General features: G+C 40.0%; 1 protein-coding gene across 1 annotated transcript in view; it reads left to right on the top strand.

The window, feature by feature from the left end:
• The first annotated feature begins 1,118 nt into the window (after positions 1-1,118).
• The window catches only part of LOC135531426 (UPF0524 protein C3orf70 homolog A-like), a 31,363-nt gene continuing 11,433 nt past the window's right edge, over positions 1,119-21,048 (top strand). The window contains exon 1 of the mRNA XM_064959475.1: positions 1,119-1,751. Coding sequence (XP_064815547.1) covers positions 1,577-1,751 — 175 coding nt within the window. The 5' untranslated portion in view covers positions 1,119-1,576. The remainder of the gene's footprint in view (positions 1,752-21,048) is intronic.

Below are 21,048 nucleotides of genomic sequence, written 5' to 3'. Positions count from 1 at the left end.
GTAGGCCTCACTCCCCCTACTGTAGGCCTCACTCCCCCCTACTGTAGGCCTCAGGCCTCACTCCCCCCCTACTGTAGGCCTCACTCCCCTACTAGGCCTCACTCCCCCTACTGTAGGCCTCACTCCCCCTACTGTAGGCCTCACTCCCCCTACTGCAGGCCTCACTCCCCCTACTGTAGGCCTCACTCCCCCCTACTGTAGGCCTCACTCCCCCTACTGCAGGCCTCACTCCCCCTACTGTAGGCCTCACTCCCCTACTGCAGGCCTCACTCCCCCTACTGTAGGCCTCACTCCCCCTACTGTAGGCCTCACTCCCCCCTACTGTAGGCCTCACTCCCCCCTACTGCAGCCCTCACTCCCCCCTACTGCAGCCCTCATCCTCCACATACAACATCCGTTCTGCCAGTCACATTCTGTTAAAGGTCCCCAAAGCACACACATCTCTGGGTCGCTCCTCTAGTGACTGGAACGAGCTGCAAAAACACTCAAACTGAACAGTTTTATCTCCATCTCTTCATTCAAAGACTCGATCATGGACACTCTGACAGTCGTGGCTGCTTCACGTGATTTATTGTTGTCTCTACCTTCTTGCCCTTTGTGCTGTTGTCTGTGCCCAATAATGTTTGTACCATGTTTTGTGCTGCTACCATGTTGTTGTCATGTTGTGTTGCTACCATGCTGTGTTATGTGTTGCTGCCATGCTATGCTGTTGTCTTAGGTCTCTCTTGATGTAGGATTGTGGTGTCTCTCTGATCATGATGTGTGTTTGGTCCTATATTTTGTTTCACCTTTTGGTAGGCCGTCATTGTAAATAAGATTTTTTCTTTACTGATTGGCCTAGTTAAATAAAGTTTAAATTAATGAAATATTTTTTTTTTTTAATGAAGGATCCGTTAACAGAATGACCTGTATTTATCTTGAAAAAGGTTGCTTCCGATTCAAATTATAGGCTTTGTTTACATGATTACTTTCATCTGAATCAGTTATGACTTCGGAGGAAAGGCTATTACAGCCAAAAATGAGGACAATAGACCAAATATCGGACATCCTTTATGGCTGAACCGGACTGGAGAGAGAGAGAGAGAGGAGGAGGAGGAGGAGGAGGGGATAGCCTAAGAGGAAGGAAACGGCGAGGGCTTCATCAACAGACAGGGGAGTCTCTTGTCAGGCTGATAGAAGGCTGGCTATATCAAATGAAAGCCTGACACGGGATACGCCACGGAAATCTCTCTGGCTGAGATAACGTCGTCGACGTTTACAGAAAATAATTCCAGCGGCTGGAGATCCAGATGTTTACGTAAAACAAGCTGTCAATCGTATTCTTGGAACTGGAACTTTCATCGCATTTTGTTTCTCTCTGTGCTGCTTGGGGGGGTGGCTACAACGGTGCCACATTTAACTCGTTTGCGTCACGCTTTGGAGTTTCCTCCCTGGTTCGACATTTGGCGTTTGCTGAGGTTTTGAGACCAAAACCGAAATTCCAGACCATTTTTTGGCTGGTGGGCTAAAGCTGCCTTCTCTGATGGGTTACATGGCGTGCGTTTGATCCTGGGGCTTTTGATCCTGGGGCTGCGCGATGGCCGCGTCGGGCGGACGGAAGAGCGAGAAGTTGGACGAGGCACAGGCGTTGGCCCGGAGCTGCGCGGGGAGACCGGACTTTCTCCCGTGCGACGGACTGTCCATCTGCGCCACACACAGCCATGGGAAGTGCTTCAAGCTCCACTGGTGCTGCCACTTGGGATGGTGTCACTGTAAGTAGCCCTTGCTTAAAGCCCGTCGATGTCTCACCGTTCTCTGGGTTCTCCACGTGTTTCGCTGTGCTCTCCTCTCCCTGGTTGGAAGGAGAAATTCAATGCATGTCTATAAATAGCCTGTTATATGTGAATGTTTACAAGAATAGCAGCCTATTGTTTGACTTCAGACAATTATACTGCCCTACCAAGCAAAAAGGCAGTAACCGCCCATTGCGTGGAAGTGAGAAAAATGGCTTTTATTTACGTTGGTTTCATAGTAACTTTATACAGTTACTGCCAACATGACCCCTATTTTCTCCCGAACACAATACAATAGAGACAGGATGCTTGTCCACATGATTAAGCATGTCTTTTAATTCTAGCAAAAATGACTAACTCATTTTCGATCAAATGAGCAATTACTGCCTTTTTGCTTGGTAGGGCAGAATAGCCCTCCTTCGGTTTTGTTGGCTTGTTAGTCAACGCAGACATTCTGACGTGATAGACTGCATATCTAAATACAGAGACTACATTCAGCTGATAAAACCGGTAGCAGGATAGAATATTGTTCCTAGTTATTCAATGTTGGCTCAGTGGTACAGACAGACAGACAGACAGACACACAGACAGACAGACAGACACACAGTATGATGAACCTCCACCAGTGTACTATTCATGGACTGTCACCCTCACAGCTGGAAGCTGCTGATACAGACAGACAGACAGACAGACAGACAGACAGACAGACAGACAGACAGACACCGAGACAGACAGACAGTATGATGAACCTCCACCAGTGTACCATTCATGGACTGTCACCCTCACAGCTGGAAGCTGCTGATAGAGAGAGAATGAATGATGTTAAAGATGCTGAATTCATTCAACCTCTTATTCATCAACAGACCATGTCTGTCTTGCAGCTCAGCCTCAGCAGTTGGCTACTTAGATGACTGAATAGACTACACTGTCTTACAGTCTATAAGAATCTCATGACCAAGTCTCCAAGAATTCAGACAGGACAGACTGGAGTATTGAGGATCGTTGTCTGGACCTTGAGGTTATGAACTACAGTTGGCTCTCCTTACACCAAAATGTGTTTTTGGGCAACAAGCTTGTTTCTCTGGACTACAACAGACATTGATGAAGGTATTCTATTGTTTCTCTGCACTACAACAGCTGGGTTATGATGAAGGTATTATCTTGTTTCTCTGCACTACAACAGCTGGGTTATGATGAAGGTATCATTACATTGTTAATAATGTATTACAACACCAATTTGTAAGTCACTCTGGATAAGAGCGTCTGCTAAATGACTTAAATGTAAATGTAAATGTAAGTAGTGAAACTGAGTGAAGTTACACTCAGCCACCAGTAGAGGGCAGGCTCACTTCCTCACTGTGACCAGGTCACACGTGGTGAAAACAGGTGATGGAAGACCAAGCCGAGAGAGAGAGAGAGAGAGAGAGAGAGAGAGAGAGAGAGAGAGAGAGAGAGAGAGCCCAACATCCCCACTAAACCTAATCATCAGACACACTGCACTTTATCAAGCGCCTACTGTACCTTCTGCAGCAAAGTGTTTGGAGTAAATATTACACTTTCAGAGGAGTGTCTGGAACTGCATCTGTCTAGACAAGCACCCATTAGAGTAGCATGGAGACTGAGTCCCAGAGAGAGTTTAGTTTTCCTCAGTCAACTAAGGAGAGGGGGAGGAAGAAGAGGGAGGAGGGAGAGGAGAGGGAGGAAGAGGAGGGAGGAAGAGGAGGGAGGAGGGAGAGGAGAGGGAGGAAGAGGGAGTAAATATTACACTTTCAGAGGAGTGTCTGGAACTGCATCTGTCTAGACAAGCACCCATTAGAGTAGCATGGAGACTGAGTCCCAGAGAGAGTTTAGTTTTCCTCAGTCAACTAAGGAGAGGGGAGGAAGAGGAGGGAGAGGAGAGGGGAGGAAGAGGGAGTAAATATTACACTTTCAGAGGAGTGTCTGGAACTGCATCTGTCTAGACAAGCACCCATTAGAGTAGCATGGAGACTGAGTCCCAGAGAGAGTTTAGTTTTCCTCAGTCAACTAAGGAGAGGGGAGGAAGAAGAGGGAGGGAGGGAGGGAGAGGAGAGGGGAGGAAGAGGAGGGAGGAAGAGGAGGGAGGGAGGGAGAGGGAGAGGGGAGGAAGAGGGAGTAAATATTACACTTTCAGAGGAGTGTCTGGAACTGCATCTGTCTAGACTAGCACCCATTAGAGTAGCATGGAGACTGAGTCCCAGAGAGAGTTTAGTTTTCCTCAGTCAACTAAGGAGAGGGGAGGAAGAGGAGGGAGGGAGGGAGAGGAGAGGGGAGGAAGAGGGAGTAAATATTACACTTTCAGAGGAGTGTCTGGAACTGCATCTGTCTAGACTAGCACCCATTAGAGTAGCATGGAGACTGAGTCCCAGAGAGAGTTTAGTTTTCCTCAGTCAACTAAGGAGGGAGGGAGGGAGGGAGGGAGGGGGAAGAGGGAGTGTTTAACAAGGGACCATAAAGCCCTGTGTTTAACCAGGGACCATAAAGCCCTGTGTTTAACCGGGGACCATAAAGCCCTGTGTTTAACCGGGGACCATAAAGCCCTGTGTTTAACCAGGGACCATAAAGCCCTGTGTTTAACCAGGGACCATAAAGCCCTGTGTTTAACCGGGGACCATAAAGCCCTGTGTTTAACCGGGGACCATAAAGCCCTGTGTTTAACCGGGGACCATAAAGCCCTGTGTTTAACCGGGGACCATAAAGCCCTGTGTTTAACCGGGGACCATAAAGCCCTGTGTTTAACCGGGGGCCATAAAGCCCTGTGTTTAACCGGGACCATAAAGCCCTGTGTTTAACCAGGGACCATAAAGCCCTGTGTTTAACCAGGGACCATAAAGCCCTGTGTTTAACCAGGGACCATAAAGCCCTGTGTTTAACCGGGACCATAAAGCCCTGTGTTTAACCGGGACCATAAAGCCCTGTGTTTAACCGGGGACCATAAAGCCCTGTAGTTAACCTGGGACCATAAAGCCCTGTGGTTAACCAGGGACCAAGGGTTTGACGTGTGTGTGTGTGTGTGTGTGTGTGTGTGTGTGTGTGTGTGTGTGTGTGTGTGTGTGTGTGTGTGCGTGTGTGTGTGTGTGTGTGGGCCCGTGCGTCTTTGTCCATATGTATGTACGTTTTGGAGTAGTGAGACCCTAGAAACGCCTGTGAAATGTGTTGTCAGTCAGTTTCCTTTTCTGTATCGGTAACACAGTCATCTGTCCTGACTCTTGACTTCACAGTACTGTTCAGTAACTGGTAGCTGCGTGTCTGTCAGCCTACATCCTCTGTAATGCTCCTCCATTCTCTGTTTGCTGCATTGTTATTGTGATGGGTAAAGTCAAGCAGTCCTGTGTCTCGGGCCGGACGCCAAAACAACATTGAATTTGTGTCAAGCTGCAGTGACAGAGGAAGGCATTTCAAAAAGTATCTCATAGTCAGACTGTATTCTATAGCCTGAACACACTAATGTTATACACAGAACACCAACACACAGCTGTCTCTGGGCTGACTGTCTCTGGGCTGACTGTCTCTGGGCTGACGGTCTCTGGGCTGACGGTCTCTGGGCTGACGGTCTCTGGGCTGACGGTCTCTGGGCTGACGGTCTCTGGGCTGACGGTCTCTGGCCTGACGGTCTCTGGGCTGACGGTCTCTGGGCTGACGGTCTCTGGGCTGACGGTCTCTGGGCTGACTGACTCTGGGCTGAGTGATCACTGAGAGAACAGGCAGAGAGGGGTCAGCCTCAGAGGTTATAGTTCAGCTGCCACTTGACCTCTCTGGTCCGTCAAGCCCTATCAAACCATCCGGTCCGTTGTCATTTGTGATCCCTCCACACCCAACCTCCCTCTCCTCCCGTCCTAGATGATTCAGACCCTGCTGTCAGCATTAAGAGGTATCCCACTGGGGGGATGGAGGTATGGCAACAGCTCTCTCTCTCTCCTCCTATGGAAACAAACCGTGCTGAGGCTGTTACAGCCATGTTTCCATCACCTCCACTGTGTATATTATATGAGTGTCTATAGTTCTCCCACCGACGCCGCCGTTGTTATGCATAATATTATATGAAGAGTATGAAGTATACATTACAGGGGTTATAGTTAATATAGGTCATGAATAATAAACAGGAAGTGTACATTACAGGGGTTATAGTTCATATAGGTCATGAATAATAAACAGGAAGTGTACATTACAGGGGTTATAGTTCATACAGGTCATGAATAATAAACAGGAAGTGTACATTACAGGGGTTATAGTTAATATAGGTCATGAATAATAAACAGGAAGTGTACATTACAGGGGTTATAGTTAATACAGGTCATGAATAATAAACAGGAAGTGTACATTACAGGGGTTATAGTTAATACAGGTCATGAATAATAAACAAGAAGTGTACATTACAGGGGTTATAGTTAATATAGGTCATATATAATAAACAGGAAGTGTACATTACAGGGGTTATAGTTAATATAGGTCATGAATAATAAACAGGAAGTGTACATTACAGGGGTTATAGTTAATACAGGTCATGAATAATAAACAGGAAGTGTACATTACAGGGGTTATAGTTAATACAGGTCATTAATAATAAACAGGAAGTGTACATTACAGGGGTTATAGTTCATATAGGTCATATATAATAAACAGGAAGTTATGTACATTAATTACATTAGGGGTTATAGTTAATATAGGTCATTAATAATAAACAGGAAGTGTACATTAGACAGGGGTTATAGTTAATATAGGTCATATATAATAAACAGGAAGTGTACATTACAGGGGTTATAGTTAATACAGGTCATTAATAATAAACAGGAAGTGTACATTACAGGGGTTATAGTTAATACAGGTCATTAATAATAAACAGGAAGTGTACATTACAGGGGTTATAGTTAACAAAGGTCATATAATAAACAGGAAGTGTACATTACAGGGGTTATAGTTAATAAAGGTCATATATAATAAACAGGAAGTGTACATTACAGGGGTTATAGTTAATACAGGTCATTAATAATAAACAGGAAGTGTACATTAGACAGGGGTTATAGTTAATACAGGTCATGAATAATGAACAGGAAGTGTAAATTAGACAGGGGTTATAGTTAATACAGGTCATGAATAATAAACGGGAAGTGTACATTAGACAGGGGTTATAGTTAATATAGGTCATGTATAATAAACAGGAAGTGTACATTAGACAGGGGTTATAGTTAATACAGGTCATGAATAATAAACAGGAAGTGTACATTAGACAGGGGTTATAGTTAATATAGGTCATGAATAATAAACAGGAAGTGTACATTAGACAGGGGTTATCGTTAATACAGGTCATGAATAATAAACAGGAAGTGTACATTAGACAGGGGTTATAGTTAATATAGGTCATGAATAATAAACAGGAAGTGTACATTAGACAGGGGTTATAGTTAATACAGGTCATGAATAATAAACGGGAAGTGTACATTAGACAGGGGTTATAGTTAATACAGGTCATGAATAATAAACAGGAAGTGTAAATTAGACAGGGGTTATAGTTAATACAGGTCATGAATAATAAACAGGAAGTGTACATTAGACAGGGGTTATAGTTAATACAGGTCATGAATAATAAACAGGAAGTGTAAATTAGACAGGGGTTATAGTTAATACAGGTCATGAATAATAAACAGGAAGTGTACATTAGACAGGGGTTATAGTTAATACAGGTCATGAATAATAAACAGGAAGTGTACATTAGACAGGGGTTATAGTTAATATAGGTCATGAATAATAAACAGGAAGTGTACATTAGACAGGGGTTATAGTTAATATAGGTCATGAATAATAAACAGGAAGTGTACATTAGACAGGGGTTATAGTTAATACAGGTCATGAATAATAAACAGGAAGTGTACATTAGACAGGGGTTATAGTTAATACAGGTCATGAATAATAAACAGGAAGTGTAAATTAGACAGGGGTTATAGTTAATACAGGTCATGAATAATAAACAGGAAGGGTACATTAGACAGGGGTTATAGTTAATACAGGTCATGAATAATAAACAGGAAGTGTACATTAGACAGGGGTTATAGTTAATATAGGTCATGAATAATAAACAGGAAGTGTACATTAGACAGGGGTTATAGTTAATACAGGTCATGAATAATAAACAGGAAGTGTACATTAGACAGGGGTTATAGTTAATACAGGTCATAATAAACAGGAAGTGTACATTACAGGGGTTATAGTTAATAAAGGTCATGAATAATAAACAGGAAGTGTACATTAGACAGGGGTTATAGTTAATATAGGTCATGAATAATAAACAGGAAGTGTACATTAGACAGGGGTTATAGTTAATATAGGTCATGAATAATAAACAGGAAGTGTACATTAGACAGGGGTTGTAGTTAATACAGGTCATGAATAATAAACAGGAAGTGTACATTACAGGGGTTATAGTTAATAAAGGTCATGAATAATAAACAGGAAGTGTACATTAGACAGGGGTTATAGTTAATATAGGTCATGAATAATAAACAGGAAGTGTACATTAGACAGGGGTTATAGTTAATATAGGTCATGAATAATAAACATGAAGTGTACATTACAGGGGTTATAGTTAATATAGGTCATGAATAATAAACAGGAAGTGTACATTAGACAGGGGTTATAGTTAATATAGGTCATGAATAATAAACAGGAAGTGTACATTAGACAGGGGTTGTAGTTAATACAGGTCATGAATAATAAACAGGAAGTGTACATTACAGGGGTTATAGTTAATACAGGTCATGAATAATAAAACAGGAAGTGTACATTACAGGGGTTATAGTTAATATAGGTCATGAATAATAAACAGGAAGTGTACATTACAGGGGTTATAGTTAATAAAGGTCATTAATAATAAACAGGAAGTGTAAATTAGACAGGGGTTATAGTTAATACAGGTCATTAATAATAAACAGGAAGTGTACATTAGACAGGGGTTATAGTTAATATAGGTCATTAATAATAAACAGGAAGTGTACATTTCAGGGGTTATAGTTAATATAGGTCATGAATAATAAACAGGAAGTGTACATTAGACAGGGGTTATAGTTAATACAGGTCATTAATAATAAACAGGAAGTGTACATTAGACAGGGGTTATAGTTAATACAGGTCATGAATAATAAACAGGAAGTGTACATTAGACAGGGGTTATAGTTAATATAGGTCAGGAATAATAAACAGGAAGTGTACATTACAGGGGTTATAGTTAATATAGGTCATGAATAATAAACAGGAAGTGTACATTACAGGGGTTATAGTTAATACAGGTCATGAATAATAAACAGGAAGTGTACATTACAGGGGTTATAGTTAATACAGGTCATGAATAATAAACAGGAAGTGTACATTACAGGGGTTATAGTTAATACAGGTCATGAATAATAAACAGGAAGTGTACATTACAGGGGTTATAGTTAATATAGGTCATGAATAATAAACAGGAAGTGTACATTACAGGGGTTATAGTTAATACAGTTCATTAATAATAAACAGGAAGTGTACATTACAGGGGTTATAGTTAATACAGGTCATTAATAATAAACAGGAAGTGTACATTACAGGGGTTATAGTTAACAAAGGTCATATAATAAACAGGAAGTGTACATTACAGGGGTTATAGTTAATAAAGGTCATATATAATAAACAGGAAGTGTACATTACAGGGGTTATAGTTAATACAGGTCATTAATAATAAACAGGAAGTGTACATTAGACAGGGGTTATAGTTAATACAGGTCATGAATAATGAACAGGAAGTGTAAATTAGACAGGGGTTATAGTTAATACAGGTCATGAATAATAAGCGGGAAGTGTACATTAGACAGGGGTTATAGTTAATATAGGTCATGTATAATAAACAGGAAGTGTACATTAGACAGGGGTTATAGTTAATACAGGTCATGAATAATAAACAGGAAGTGTACATTAGACAGGGGTTATAGTTAATATAGGTCATGAATAATAAACAGGAAGTGTACATTAGACAGGGGTTATAGTTAATACAGGTCATGAATAATAAACAGGAAGTGTACATTAGACAGGGGTTATAGTTAATATAGGTCATGAATAATAAACAGGAAGTGTACATTAGACAGGGGTTATAGTTAATACAGGTCATGAATAATAAGCGGAAGTGTACATTAGACAGGGGTTATAGTTAATACAGGTCATGAATAATAAACAGGAAGTGTAAATTAGACAGGGGTTATAGTTAATACAGGTCATGAATAATAAACAGGAAGTGTACATTAGACAGGGGTTATAGTTAATACAGGTCATGAATAATAAACAGGAAGTGTAAATTAGACAGGGGTTATAGTTAATACAGGTCATGAATAATAAACAGGAAGGGTACATTAGACAGGGGTTATAGTTAATACAGGTCATGAATAATAAACAGGAAGTGTACATTAGACAGGGGTTATAGTTAATATAGGTCATGAATAATAAACAGGAAGTGTACATTAGACAGGGTTATAGTTAATACAGGTCATGAATAATAAACAGGAAGTGTACATTAGACAGGGGTTATAGTTAATAAAGGTCATGAATAATAAACAGGAAGTGTACATTAGACAGGGGTTATAGTTAATATAGGTCATGAATAATAAACAGGAAGTGTACATTAGACAGGGGTTATAGTTAATATAGGTCATGAATAATAAACAGGAAGTGTACATTAGACAGGGGTTGTAGTTAATACAGGTCATGAATAATAAACAGGAAGTGTACATTACAGGGGTTATATTTAATAAAGGTCATGAATAATAAACAGGAAGTGTACATTAGACAGGGGTTATAGTTAATATAGGTCATGAATAATAAACAGGAAGTGTACATTAGACAGGGGTTATAGTTAATATAGGTCATGAATAATAAACATGAAGTGTACATTACAGGGGTTATAGTTAATATAGGTCATGAATAATAAACAGGAAGTGTACATTAGACAGGGGTTATAGTTAATACAGGTCATGAATAATAAACAGGAAGTGTACATTACAGGGGTTATAGTTAATACAGGTCATGGATAATAAACAGGAAGTGTACATTAGACAGGGGTTATAGTTAATATAGGTCATGAATAATAAACAGGAAGTGTAAATTACAGGGGTTATAGTTAATATAGGTCATGAATAATAAACAGGAAGTGTACATTACAGGGGTTATAGTTAATACAGGTCATGAATAATAAACAGGAAGTGTACATTAGACAGGGGTATAGTTAATATAGGTCATTAATAATAAACAGGATGTGTAAATTAGACAGGGGTTATAGTTAATATAGGTCATGAATAATAAACAGGAAGTGTACATTAGACCGGGGTATAGTTAATACAGGTCATTAATAATAAACAGGAAGTGTACATTACAGGGGTTATAGTTAATAAAGATCATTAATAATAAACAGGAAGTGTACATTACAGGGGTTATAGTTAATAAAGGTCATTAATAATAAACAGGAAGTGTAAATTAGACAGGGGTTATAGTTAATATAGGTCATTAATAATAAACAGGAAGTGTACATTACAGGGGTTATAGTTAATAAAGGTAATTAATAATAAACAGGAAGTGTAAATTAGACAGGGGTTATAGTTAATATAGGTCATTAATAATAAACAGGAAGTGTACATTTCAGGGGTTATAGTTAATAAAGGTCATATAATAAACAGGAAGTGTACATTAGACCGGGGTATAGTTAATACAGGTCATTAATAATAAACAGGAAGTGTACATTACAGGGGTTATAGTTAATAAAGATCATTAATAATAAACAGGAAGTGTACATTACAGGGGTTATAGTTAATAAAGGTCATTAATAATAAACAGGAAGTGTAAATTAGACAGGGGTTATAGTTAATATAGGTCATTAATAATAAACAGGAAGTGTACATTACAGGGGTTATAGTTAATAAAGGTAATTAATAATAAACAGGAAGTGTAAATTAGACAGGGGTTATAGTTAATATAGGTCATGAATAATAAACAGGAAGTGTACATTAGACCGGGGTATAGTTAATACAGGTCATTAATAATAAACAGGAAGTGTACATTACAGGGGTTATAGTTAATAAAGATCATTAATAATAAACAGGAAGTGTACATTACAGGGGTTATAGTTAATAAAGGTCATTAATAATAAACAGGAAGTGTAAATTAGACAGGGGTTATAGTTAATATAGGTCATTAATAATAAACAGGAAGTGTACATTACAGGGGTTATAGTTAATAAAGGTAATTAATAATAAACAGGAAGTGTAAATTAGACAGGGGTTATAGTTAATATAGGTCATTAATAATAAACAGGAAGTGTACATTTCAGGGGTTATAGTTAATAAAGGTCATATAATAAACAGGAAGTGTACATTAGACCGGGGTATAGTTAATACAGGTCATTAATAATAAACAGGAAGTGTACATTACAGGGGTTATAGTTAATAAAGATCATTAATAATAAACAGGAAGTGTAAATTAGACAGGGGTTATAGTTAATATAGGTCATTAATAATAAACAGGAAGTGTACATTAGACAGGGGTTATAATTAATATAGGTCATGAATAATAAACAGGAAGTGTAAATTAGACAAGGTTATAGAGGATAACAGCCACAGTTATCAGTTATCCTCTAGTCTACCTGTCATCCTCTAGTCTACATGTACCTGTCATCCTCTAGTCTACATGTACCTGTCATCCTCTAAGTCCACATGTACCTGTCATCCTCTAGTCTACACGTACCTGTCATCCTCTACTCTACATGTACCTGTCATCCTCTAGTCTACATGTACCTGTCATCCTCTAGTCTACATGTACCTGTCATCCTCTACTCTACATGTACCTGTCATCCTCTACTCTACATGTACCTGTCATCCTCTAGTCTACATGTACCTGTCATCCTCTAGTCAACATGTACATGTCATCCTCTAGTCTACATGTACATGTCATCCTCTAGTCTACATGTACATGTCATCCTCTAGTCTACATGTACATGTCATCCTCTATTTATATATATATATATATATATGTATGTAGTCTAGTCCTGGTAGATACTGTACTGTAGTCTAGTCCTGGTAGATACTGTATGTAGTCTAGTCCTGGTAGATGCTGTATGTAGTCTAGTCCTGGTAGATACTGTATGTAGTCTAGTCCTGGTAGATACTGTACTGTATGTAGTCTAGTCCTGGTAGATACTGTATATAGTCTAGTCCTGGTAGATACTGTACTGTAGTCTAGTCCTGGTAGATACTGTACTGTAGTCCTGGTAGATACTGTATGTAGTCTAGTCCTGGTAGATACTGTATGTAGTCTAGTCCTGGTAGATACTGTACTGTAGTCTAGTCCTGGTAGATACTGTACTGTAGTCTAGTCCTGGTAGATACTGTACTGTATTCTAGTCCTGGTAGATACTATACTGTAGTCTAGTCCTGGTAGATACTGTCTGTAGTCTTGTCCTGGTAGATACTGTATGTAGTCTAGTCCTGGTAGATACTGTATGTAGTCTAGTCCTGGTAGATACTGTATATAGTCTAGTCCTGGTAGATACTGTACTGTATGTAGTCTAGTCCTGGTAGATACTGTACTGTATGTAGTCTAGTTCCTGGTAGATACTGTATGTAGTCTAGTTCCTGGTATGTAGTCTAGTCCTGTTAGATACTGTAGTCTAGTCCTGGTAGATACTGTATGTAGTCTAGTCCTGGTAGATACTGTACTGTAGTCTAGTCCTGGTAGATACTGTACTGTAGTCTAGTCCTGGTAGATACTGTATGTAGTCTAGTCCTGGTAGATACTGTACTGTAGTCTAGTCCTGGTAGATACTGTAGTCTAGTCCTGGTAGATACTGTATGTAGTCTAGTCCTGGTAGATACTGTATGTAGTCTAGTCCTGGTAGATACTGTATATAGTCTAGTCCTGGTAGATACTGTACTGTAGTCTAGTCCTGGTAGATACTGTACTGTAGTCTATTCCTGGTAGATACTGTAGTCTAGTCCTGGTAGATACTGTATGTAGTCTAGTCCTGGTAAATACTGTATGTAGTCTATTCCTGGTAGATACTGTACTGTATGTAGTCTAGTCCTGGTAGATACTGTACTGTATGTAGTCTAGTCCTGGTAGATATTGTACTGTATGTAGTCTAGTTCCTGGTAGATACTGTATGTAGTCTAGTCCTGGTAGATACTGTACTGTAGTCTAGTCCTGGTAGATACTGTACTGTAGTCTAGTTCCTGGTATGTAGTCTAGTCCTGTTAGATACTGTAGTCTAGTCCTGGTAGATACTGTATGTAGTCTAGTCCTGTTAGATACTGTAGTCTAGTCCTGGTAGATACTGTATGTAGTCTAGTACTGTTAGATACTGTAGTCTAGTCCTGGTAGATACTGTATGTAGTCTAGTCCTGGTAGATACTGTATATAGTCTAGTCCTGGTAGATACTGTATGTAGTCTAGTCCTGGTAGATACTGTATGTAGTCTAGTCCTGGTAGATACTGTATGTAGTCTAGTCCTGGTAGATACTGTACTGTAGTCTAGTCCTGGTAGATACTGTACTGTATGTAGTCTAGTCCTGGTAGATACTGTACTGTAGTCTAGTCCTGGTAGATACTGTATGTAGTCTGGTCCTGGTAGATACTGTATGTAGTCTAGTCCTGGTAGATACTGTATGTAGTCTAGTCCTGGTAGATACTGTACTGTATGTAGTCTAGTCCTGGTAGATACTGTATGTAGTCTAGTCCTGGTAGATACTGTACTGTAGTCTAGTCCTGGTAGATACTGTACTGTATGTAGTCTAGTCCTGGTAGATACTGTACTGTAGTCTAGTCCTGGTAGATACTGTAGTCTAGTCCTGGTAGATACTGTGTGTAGTCTAGTCCTGGTAGATACTGTATGTAGTCTAGTCCTGGTAGACACTGTACTGTAGTCTAGTCCTGGTAGACACTGTACTGTAGTCTAGTCCTGGTAGATACTGTACTGTAGTCTAGTCCTGGTAGATACTGTACTATAGTCTAGTCCTGGTAGATACTGTAGTCTAGTCCTGGTAGATACTGTATGTAGTCTAGTCCTGGTAGATACTGTAGTCTAGTCCTGGTAGATACTGTATGTAGTCTAGTCCTGGTAGATACTGTTTTCACAGCCGTTCTCGATGCTCTGTCTTGAGAGGAGCTACCTGACTGCTAGTGTAGGAAGTATGCATTATTGAACAGACAGAGAGGCTGCTCTGTCCACACTGACCCAGAACCAAGGGATTACCAAGGGAATTACCCAGAGAACCTCGGACAGGGATGGGCAACTCCAGTCCTCCAGGGCCTGATTGGTGTCACACTTATGTCCCAGCAGACACACCTGACTCCGATAAGCACCTAATCATGATCTTCAGTTCAGAATGCAGTTAGTTTAATCAGCTGTGTTCGCTAGGGATGGGGGAAATGGTTGACACCACTTCAGAGGTGGGCTTGAACCCAACCTGAGAGCTACACCCCGAGAGCTACACCCCGAGAGCTACAACCCGAGAGCTACAACCTGAGAGCTACAACCTGAGAGCTACAACCTGAGAGCTACAACCCGAGAGCTACACCCCGAGAGCTATAACCTGAGAGCTATAACCTGAGAGCTACACCCTGAGAGCTATAACCTGAGCGCTACAACCTGAGAGCTACAACCTGAGAGCTACACCCTGAGAACTATAACCTGAGAGATATAACCTGAGAGCTACACCCTGAGAGCTATAACCTGAGCGCTACAACCTGAGAGCTACAACCTGAGAGCTACACCCTGAGAACTATAACCTGAGAGATATAACCTGAGAGCTACACCCTGAGAACTATAACCTGAGAGCTACAACCTGAGAACTACAACCTGAGAACTACAACCTGAGAACTATAACCTGAGAGCTACAACTGTATGATCAAATAGAAATATATTCACACAGTGTATGTCTGTTTCCTTATTCGTCGCTGGAGGCTGGGTTGGAGTGGTACTATGCACGTTCTCCTCTGATTACTCAGAGGGACAGGAAGTGAAACTAGGGCTGAAAATAGGAATGGATTTGGCACTCGTGGTTTTTGTGAATATTTTTTATTAAAAATGCAAAAAAAAACAGTGGCCTCATTTTACATTAGAGTGGCTGAAATGTTTCATTTTGAAAACAGGTTTTCTACCCCTCTTCAAAACCAGTGGCCTCATTTTACATGAGAGTGGCTGAAATGTTTCACCCTGAAAACAGTCACGACACAACTGTAGTTTTATGAAACCTGTATGATGCAACAATTATGATAGTATTGTAAGTATTTCGGACTGTTTGTACTATACAATATGACATACAATACGTTCTGTCTCGACATGCGGTCCAGAGGTGTTTCCTCCACAACTTAATATGTTGGGAAATGTTCATTACTATTAGTGAGATGGAAAGGGACCGTTGGTGAAGGACAATCAGTCACAGCTAGTGGTGTTAGATAGAAAGGGACAATCAGTCACAGCTAGTGGTGTTAGATAGAAAGGGACAATCAGTCACAGCTAGTGGTGTTAGATAGAAAGGGACAATCAGTCACAGCTAGTGGTGTTAGATAGAAAGGGACAATCAGTCACAGCTAGTGGTGTTAGATAGAAAGGGACAATCAGTCACAGCTAGTGGTGTTAGAAAGGGACAATCAGTCACAGCTAGTGGTGTTAGAAAGGGACAATCAGTCACAGCTAGTGGTGTTAGAAAGGGACAATCAGTCACAGCTAGTGGTGTTAGAAAGGGACAATCAGTCACAGCTAGTGGTGTTAGATAGAAAGGGACAATCAGTCACAGCTAGTGGTGTTAGATAGAAAGGGACAATCAGTCACAGCTAGTGGTGTTAGATAGAAAGGGACAATCAGTCACAGCTAGGGGTGATAGAAAGGGACAATCAGTCACAGCTAGTGGTGTTAGATAGAAAGGGACAATCAGTCACAGCTAGTGGTGATAGATAGAAAGGGACAATCAGTCACAGCTAGTGGTGTTAGATAGAAAGGGACAATCAGTCACAGCTAGTGGTGTTAGATAGAAAGGGACAATCAGTCACAGCTAGTGGTGTTAGATAGAAAGGGACAATCAGTCACAGCTAGTGGTGATCGATAGAAAGGGACAATCAGTCACAGCTAGTGGTGTTAGATAGAAAGGGACAATCAGTCACAGCTAGTGGTGATAGATAGAAAGGGACAATCAGTCACAGCTAGTGGTGATAGATAGAAAGGGACAATCAGTCACAGCTAGTGGTGTTAGAAAGGGACAATCAGTCACAGCTAGTGGTGTTAGAAAGGGACAATCAGTCACAGCTAGTGGTGTTAGAAAGGGACAATCAGTCACAGCTAGTGGTGTTAGATAGAAAGGGACAATCAGTCACAGCTAGTGGTGTTAGATAGATAGGGACAATCAGTCACAGCTAGTGGTGTTAGATAGATAGGGACAATCAGTCACAGCTAGTGGTGTTAGATAGAAAGGGACAATCAGTCACAGCTAGTGGTGTTAGAAAGGGACAATCAGTCACAGCTAGTGGTGATAGAAAGGGACAATCAGTCACAACTAGTGGTGTTAGTCATGTCACCAGATATGTATATTACTGGGACTTATCTATTTAATGTCGCTGCAAGAGCCAATAATGTATGTCATCTCTCATTCGAGAGTGCGTATGTATGTGTCGAATCAAAGTTTATTGGCGTGTGCGTGTGATTAGCAGAGGTAGATTCCCAGCTGTGCTTGAGACCTCAGCCTAATCATCTGTAAATGTCTCTAAATACCACCAGTCCCCATGATGCATCTCTTCACAGCATCTCTGTGAATTCATTATTCATGACATAACATCCAATCAGGTGGGAGGGAGGTTGACGACCAGGAAACTCCCTGTTTAGGGGAACTGTCTCTGTATGTAGTGTCTTTAGTATGACATTAGGATGTTATAGCATGTATTACACCGCTAGCCCTGCACCCCTTTATGTGGGTTAAAACCCCTTTTGAAGGCTAAAGTGTAGCTAAGCTAACACTGAAACAGCCTCAGGAAGTCTTCAGTGAACCATCTGAAATGCTTCTTTAGCAGGCTACGAGTCTTCCTACAGTGCTGAAAGCCTAACTTCATATCCAACCTTTACATCCCATCTCAACTTATATGAATTGAGAGGCTAAGACCCTGGAATGCTGCCTTCCTTCCTTCCTTCCTTCCTTCCTGCCATCCGTGTCTCTCTGTGTGTGACTGACTCTGATGGTGATCCTGGTAAACTAGTGTTTTAGCCTTTCATCCATCTTACAGCTCCTCTGCAGCCCTGAAACACACACACACACACACACACACGCACACACACAGCAACCCTGAAACGTCGCAGCACATTCAGCCCAGAAAAGCCAAAGTATTCAATCTTCCACACACTATCCAGTACATTAACAACCTTCCACAATATACAGTACAATAACAACCTTCCACACACATCCACAATATACAGTACATTATCAACCTTCCACACTATCCAGTACATTAACAACCTTCCACAATATACAGTACATTATCAACCTTCCATACACGTCCACAATATACAGTACATTATCAACCTTCCACAATATACAGTACATTATCAACCTTCCACACACATCCACAATATACAGTACAATAACAACCTTCCACACACATCCACAATATATAGTACATTATCAACCTTCCACAATATACAGTACATTAACAACCTTCCACACAGATCCACAATATACAGTACATTATCAACCTTCCACAATATACAGTACATTATCAACCTTCCACAGTATACAGTACATTATCAACCTTCCACACACATCCACAATATACAGTACATTATCAACCTTCCACAATATACAGTACATTATAAACCTTCCACACACATCCACAATATACAGTACATTAACAACCTTCCACAATATACAGTACAATAACAACCTTCCACACACATCCACAATATACAGTACATTATCAACCTTCCACAATATACAGTACATTATCAACCTTCCACAATATACAGTACATTATCAATCTTCCACAATATACAGTACATTAACAACCTTCCACACACATCCACAATATACAGTACATTATCAACCTTCCACACACATCCACAATATGCAGTACATTATCAACCTTCCACACACATCCACAATATACAGTACATTATCAACCTTCCACACACATCCCCAATATACAGTACAATAACAACCTTCCACACACATCCACAATATACAGTACATTAACAACCTTCCACAATATACAGTACAATAACAACCTTCCACACACATCCACAATATACAGTACATTATCAACCTTCCACACTATCCAGTACATTAACAACCTTCCACACACATTCACAATATACAGTACATTAACAACCTTCCACACACATCCACAATATACAGTACATTAACAACCTTCCACACACATCCACAATATACAGTACATTATCAACCTTCCACACACATCCACAATATACAGTACATTAACAACCTTCCACAATATACAGTACAATAACAACCTTCCACACACATCCACAATATACAGTACATTATCAACCTTCCATACAGATCCACAATATACAGTATATTATCAACCTTCCACAATATACAGTACATTATCAACCTTCCACACACATCCACAATATACAGTACATTATCAACCTTCCACAATATACAGTACATTATAAACCTTCCACAATATACAGTACATTAACAACCTTCCACACAGATCCACAATATACAGTACATTAACAACCTTCCACAATATACAGTACAATAGCAACCTTCCACACACATCCACAATATACAGTACATTATCAACCTTCCACAATATACAGTACATTATCAATCTTCCACAATATACAGTACATTAACAACCTTCCACACACATCCACAATATACAGTACATTATCAACCTTCCACACACATCCACAATATGCAGTACATTATCAACCTTCCACACACATCCACAATATACAGTACATTATCAACCTTCCACACACATCCCCAATATACAGTACAATAACAACCTTCCACACACATCCACAATATACAGTACATTATCAACCTTCCACACTATCTAGTACATTAACAACCTTCCACACACATTCACATTATACAGTACATTAACAACCTTCCACACACATCCACAATATACAGTACATTAACAACCTTCCACACACATCCACAATATACAGTACATTATCAACCTTCCACACACATCCACAATATACAGTACATTAACAACCTTCCACAATATACAGTACAATAACAACCTTCCACACACATCCACAATATACAGTACATTATCAACCTTCCACACACATCCACAATATACAGTACATTATCAACCTTCCACAATATACAGTACATTAACAACTTTCCATACACATCCACAATATACAGTACATTAACAACCTTCCACAATATACAGTACGTTAACATCCTTCCACAATATACAGTACATTATCAACCTTCCACACACATCCACAGTATACAGTACATTATCAACCTTCCACACACATCCCCAATATACAGTACAAACAATCTTCAACAATATACAGTACATTATCAACCTTCCACACAGATCCACAATATACAGTACATTAACAACCTTCCACAATATACAGTACAATAACAACCTTCCACACACATCCACAATATACAGTACATTATCAACCTTCCACACACATCCACAATATACAGTACATTATCAACCTTCCACAATATACAGTACATGATCAACCTTCCACACACATCCACAATATACAGTACAATAACAACCTTCCACAATATACAGTACATTATCAACCTTCCACACACATCCACAATATACAGTACATTAACAACCTTCCACACACATCCACAATATACAGTACAATAACAACCTTCCACAATATACAGTACGTTAACATCCTTCCACAATATACAGTACATTATCAACCTTCCACACACATCCACAATATACAGTACATTATCAACCTTCCACACACATCCACAATATACAGTACATTAACAATCTTCCACAATATACAGTACATTATCAACCTTCCACACAGATCCACAATATACAGTACATTAACACGTAAACATCTCCATGCCTTGTCCTTCAACACAAACAGTGGTTGCCACTGAACCAGTCCCAGCCTTGGAACTTCCTGTCAGAGGAAAATCCCTGAGAGGGCCATCCTCACACCGAGTGCATGGATGGATAGGAAAGACATTTATTTTGGAGATTCAGTCCTTGAAATACTTTTTATTTCATT

Source organism: Oncorhynchus masou, chromosome 5 (assembly GCF_036934945.1).
Source record: "Oncorhynchus masou masou isolate Uvic2021 chromosome 5, UVic_Omas_1.1, whole genome shotgun sequence".
NCBI lineage: Eukaryota > Metazoa > Chordata > Actinopteri > Salmoniformes > Salmonidae > Oncorhynchus > Oncorhynchus masou.
Note: the sequence above shows the minus strand (reverse complement) of the source record. Positions and strands in the feature narration are given on the sequence as shown.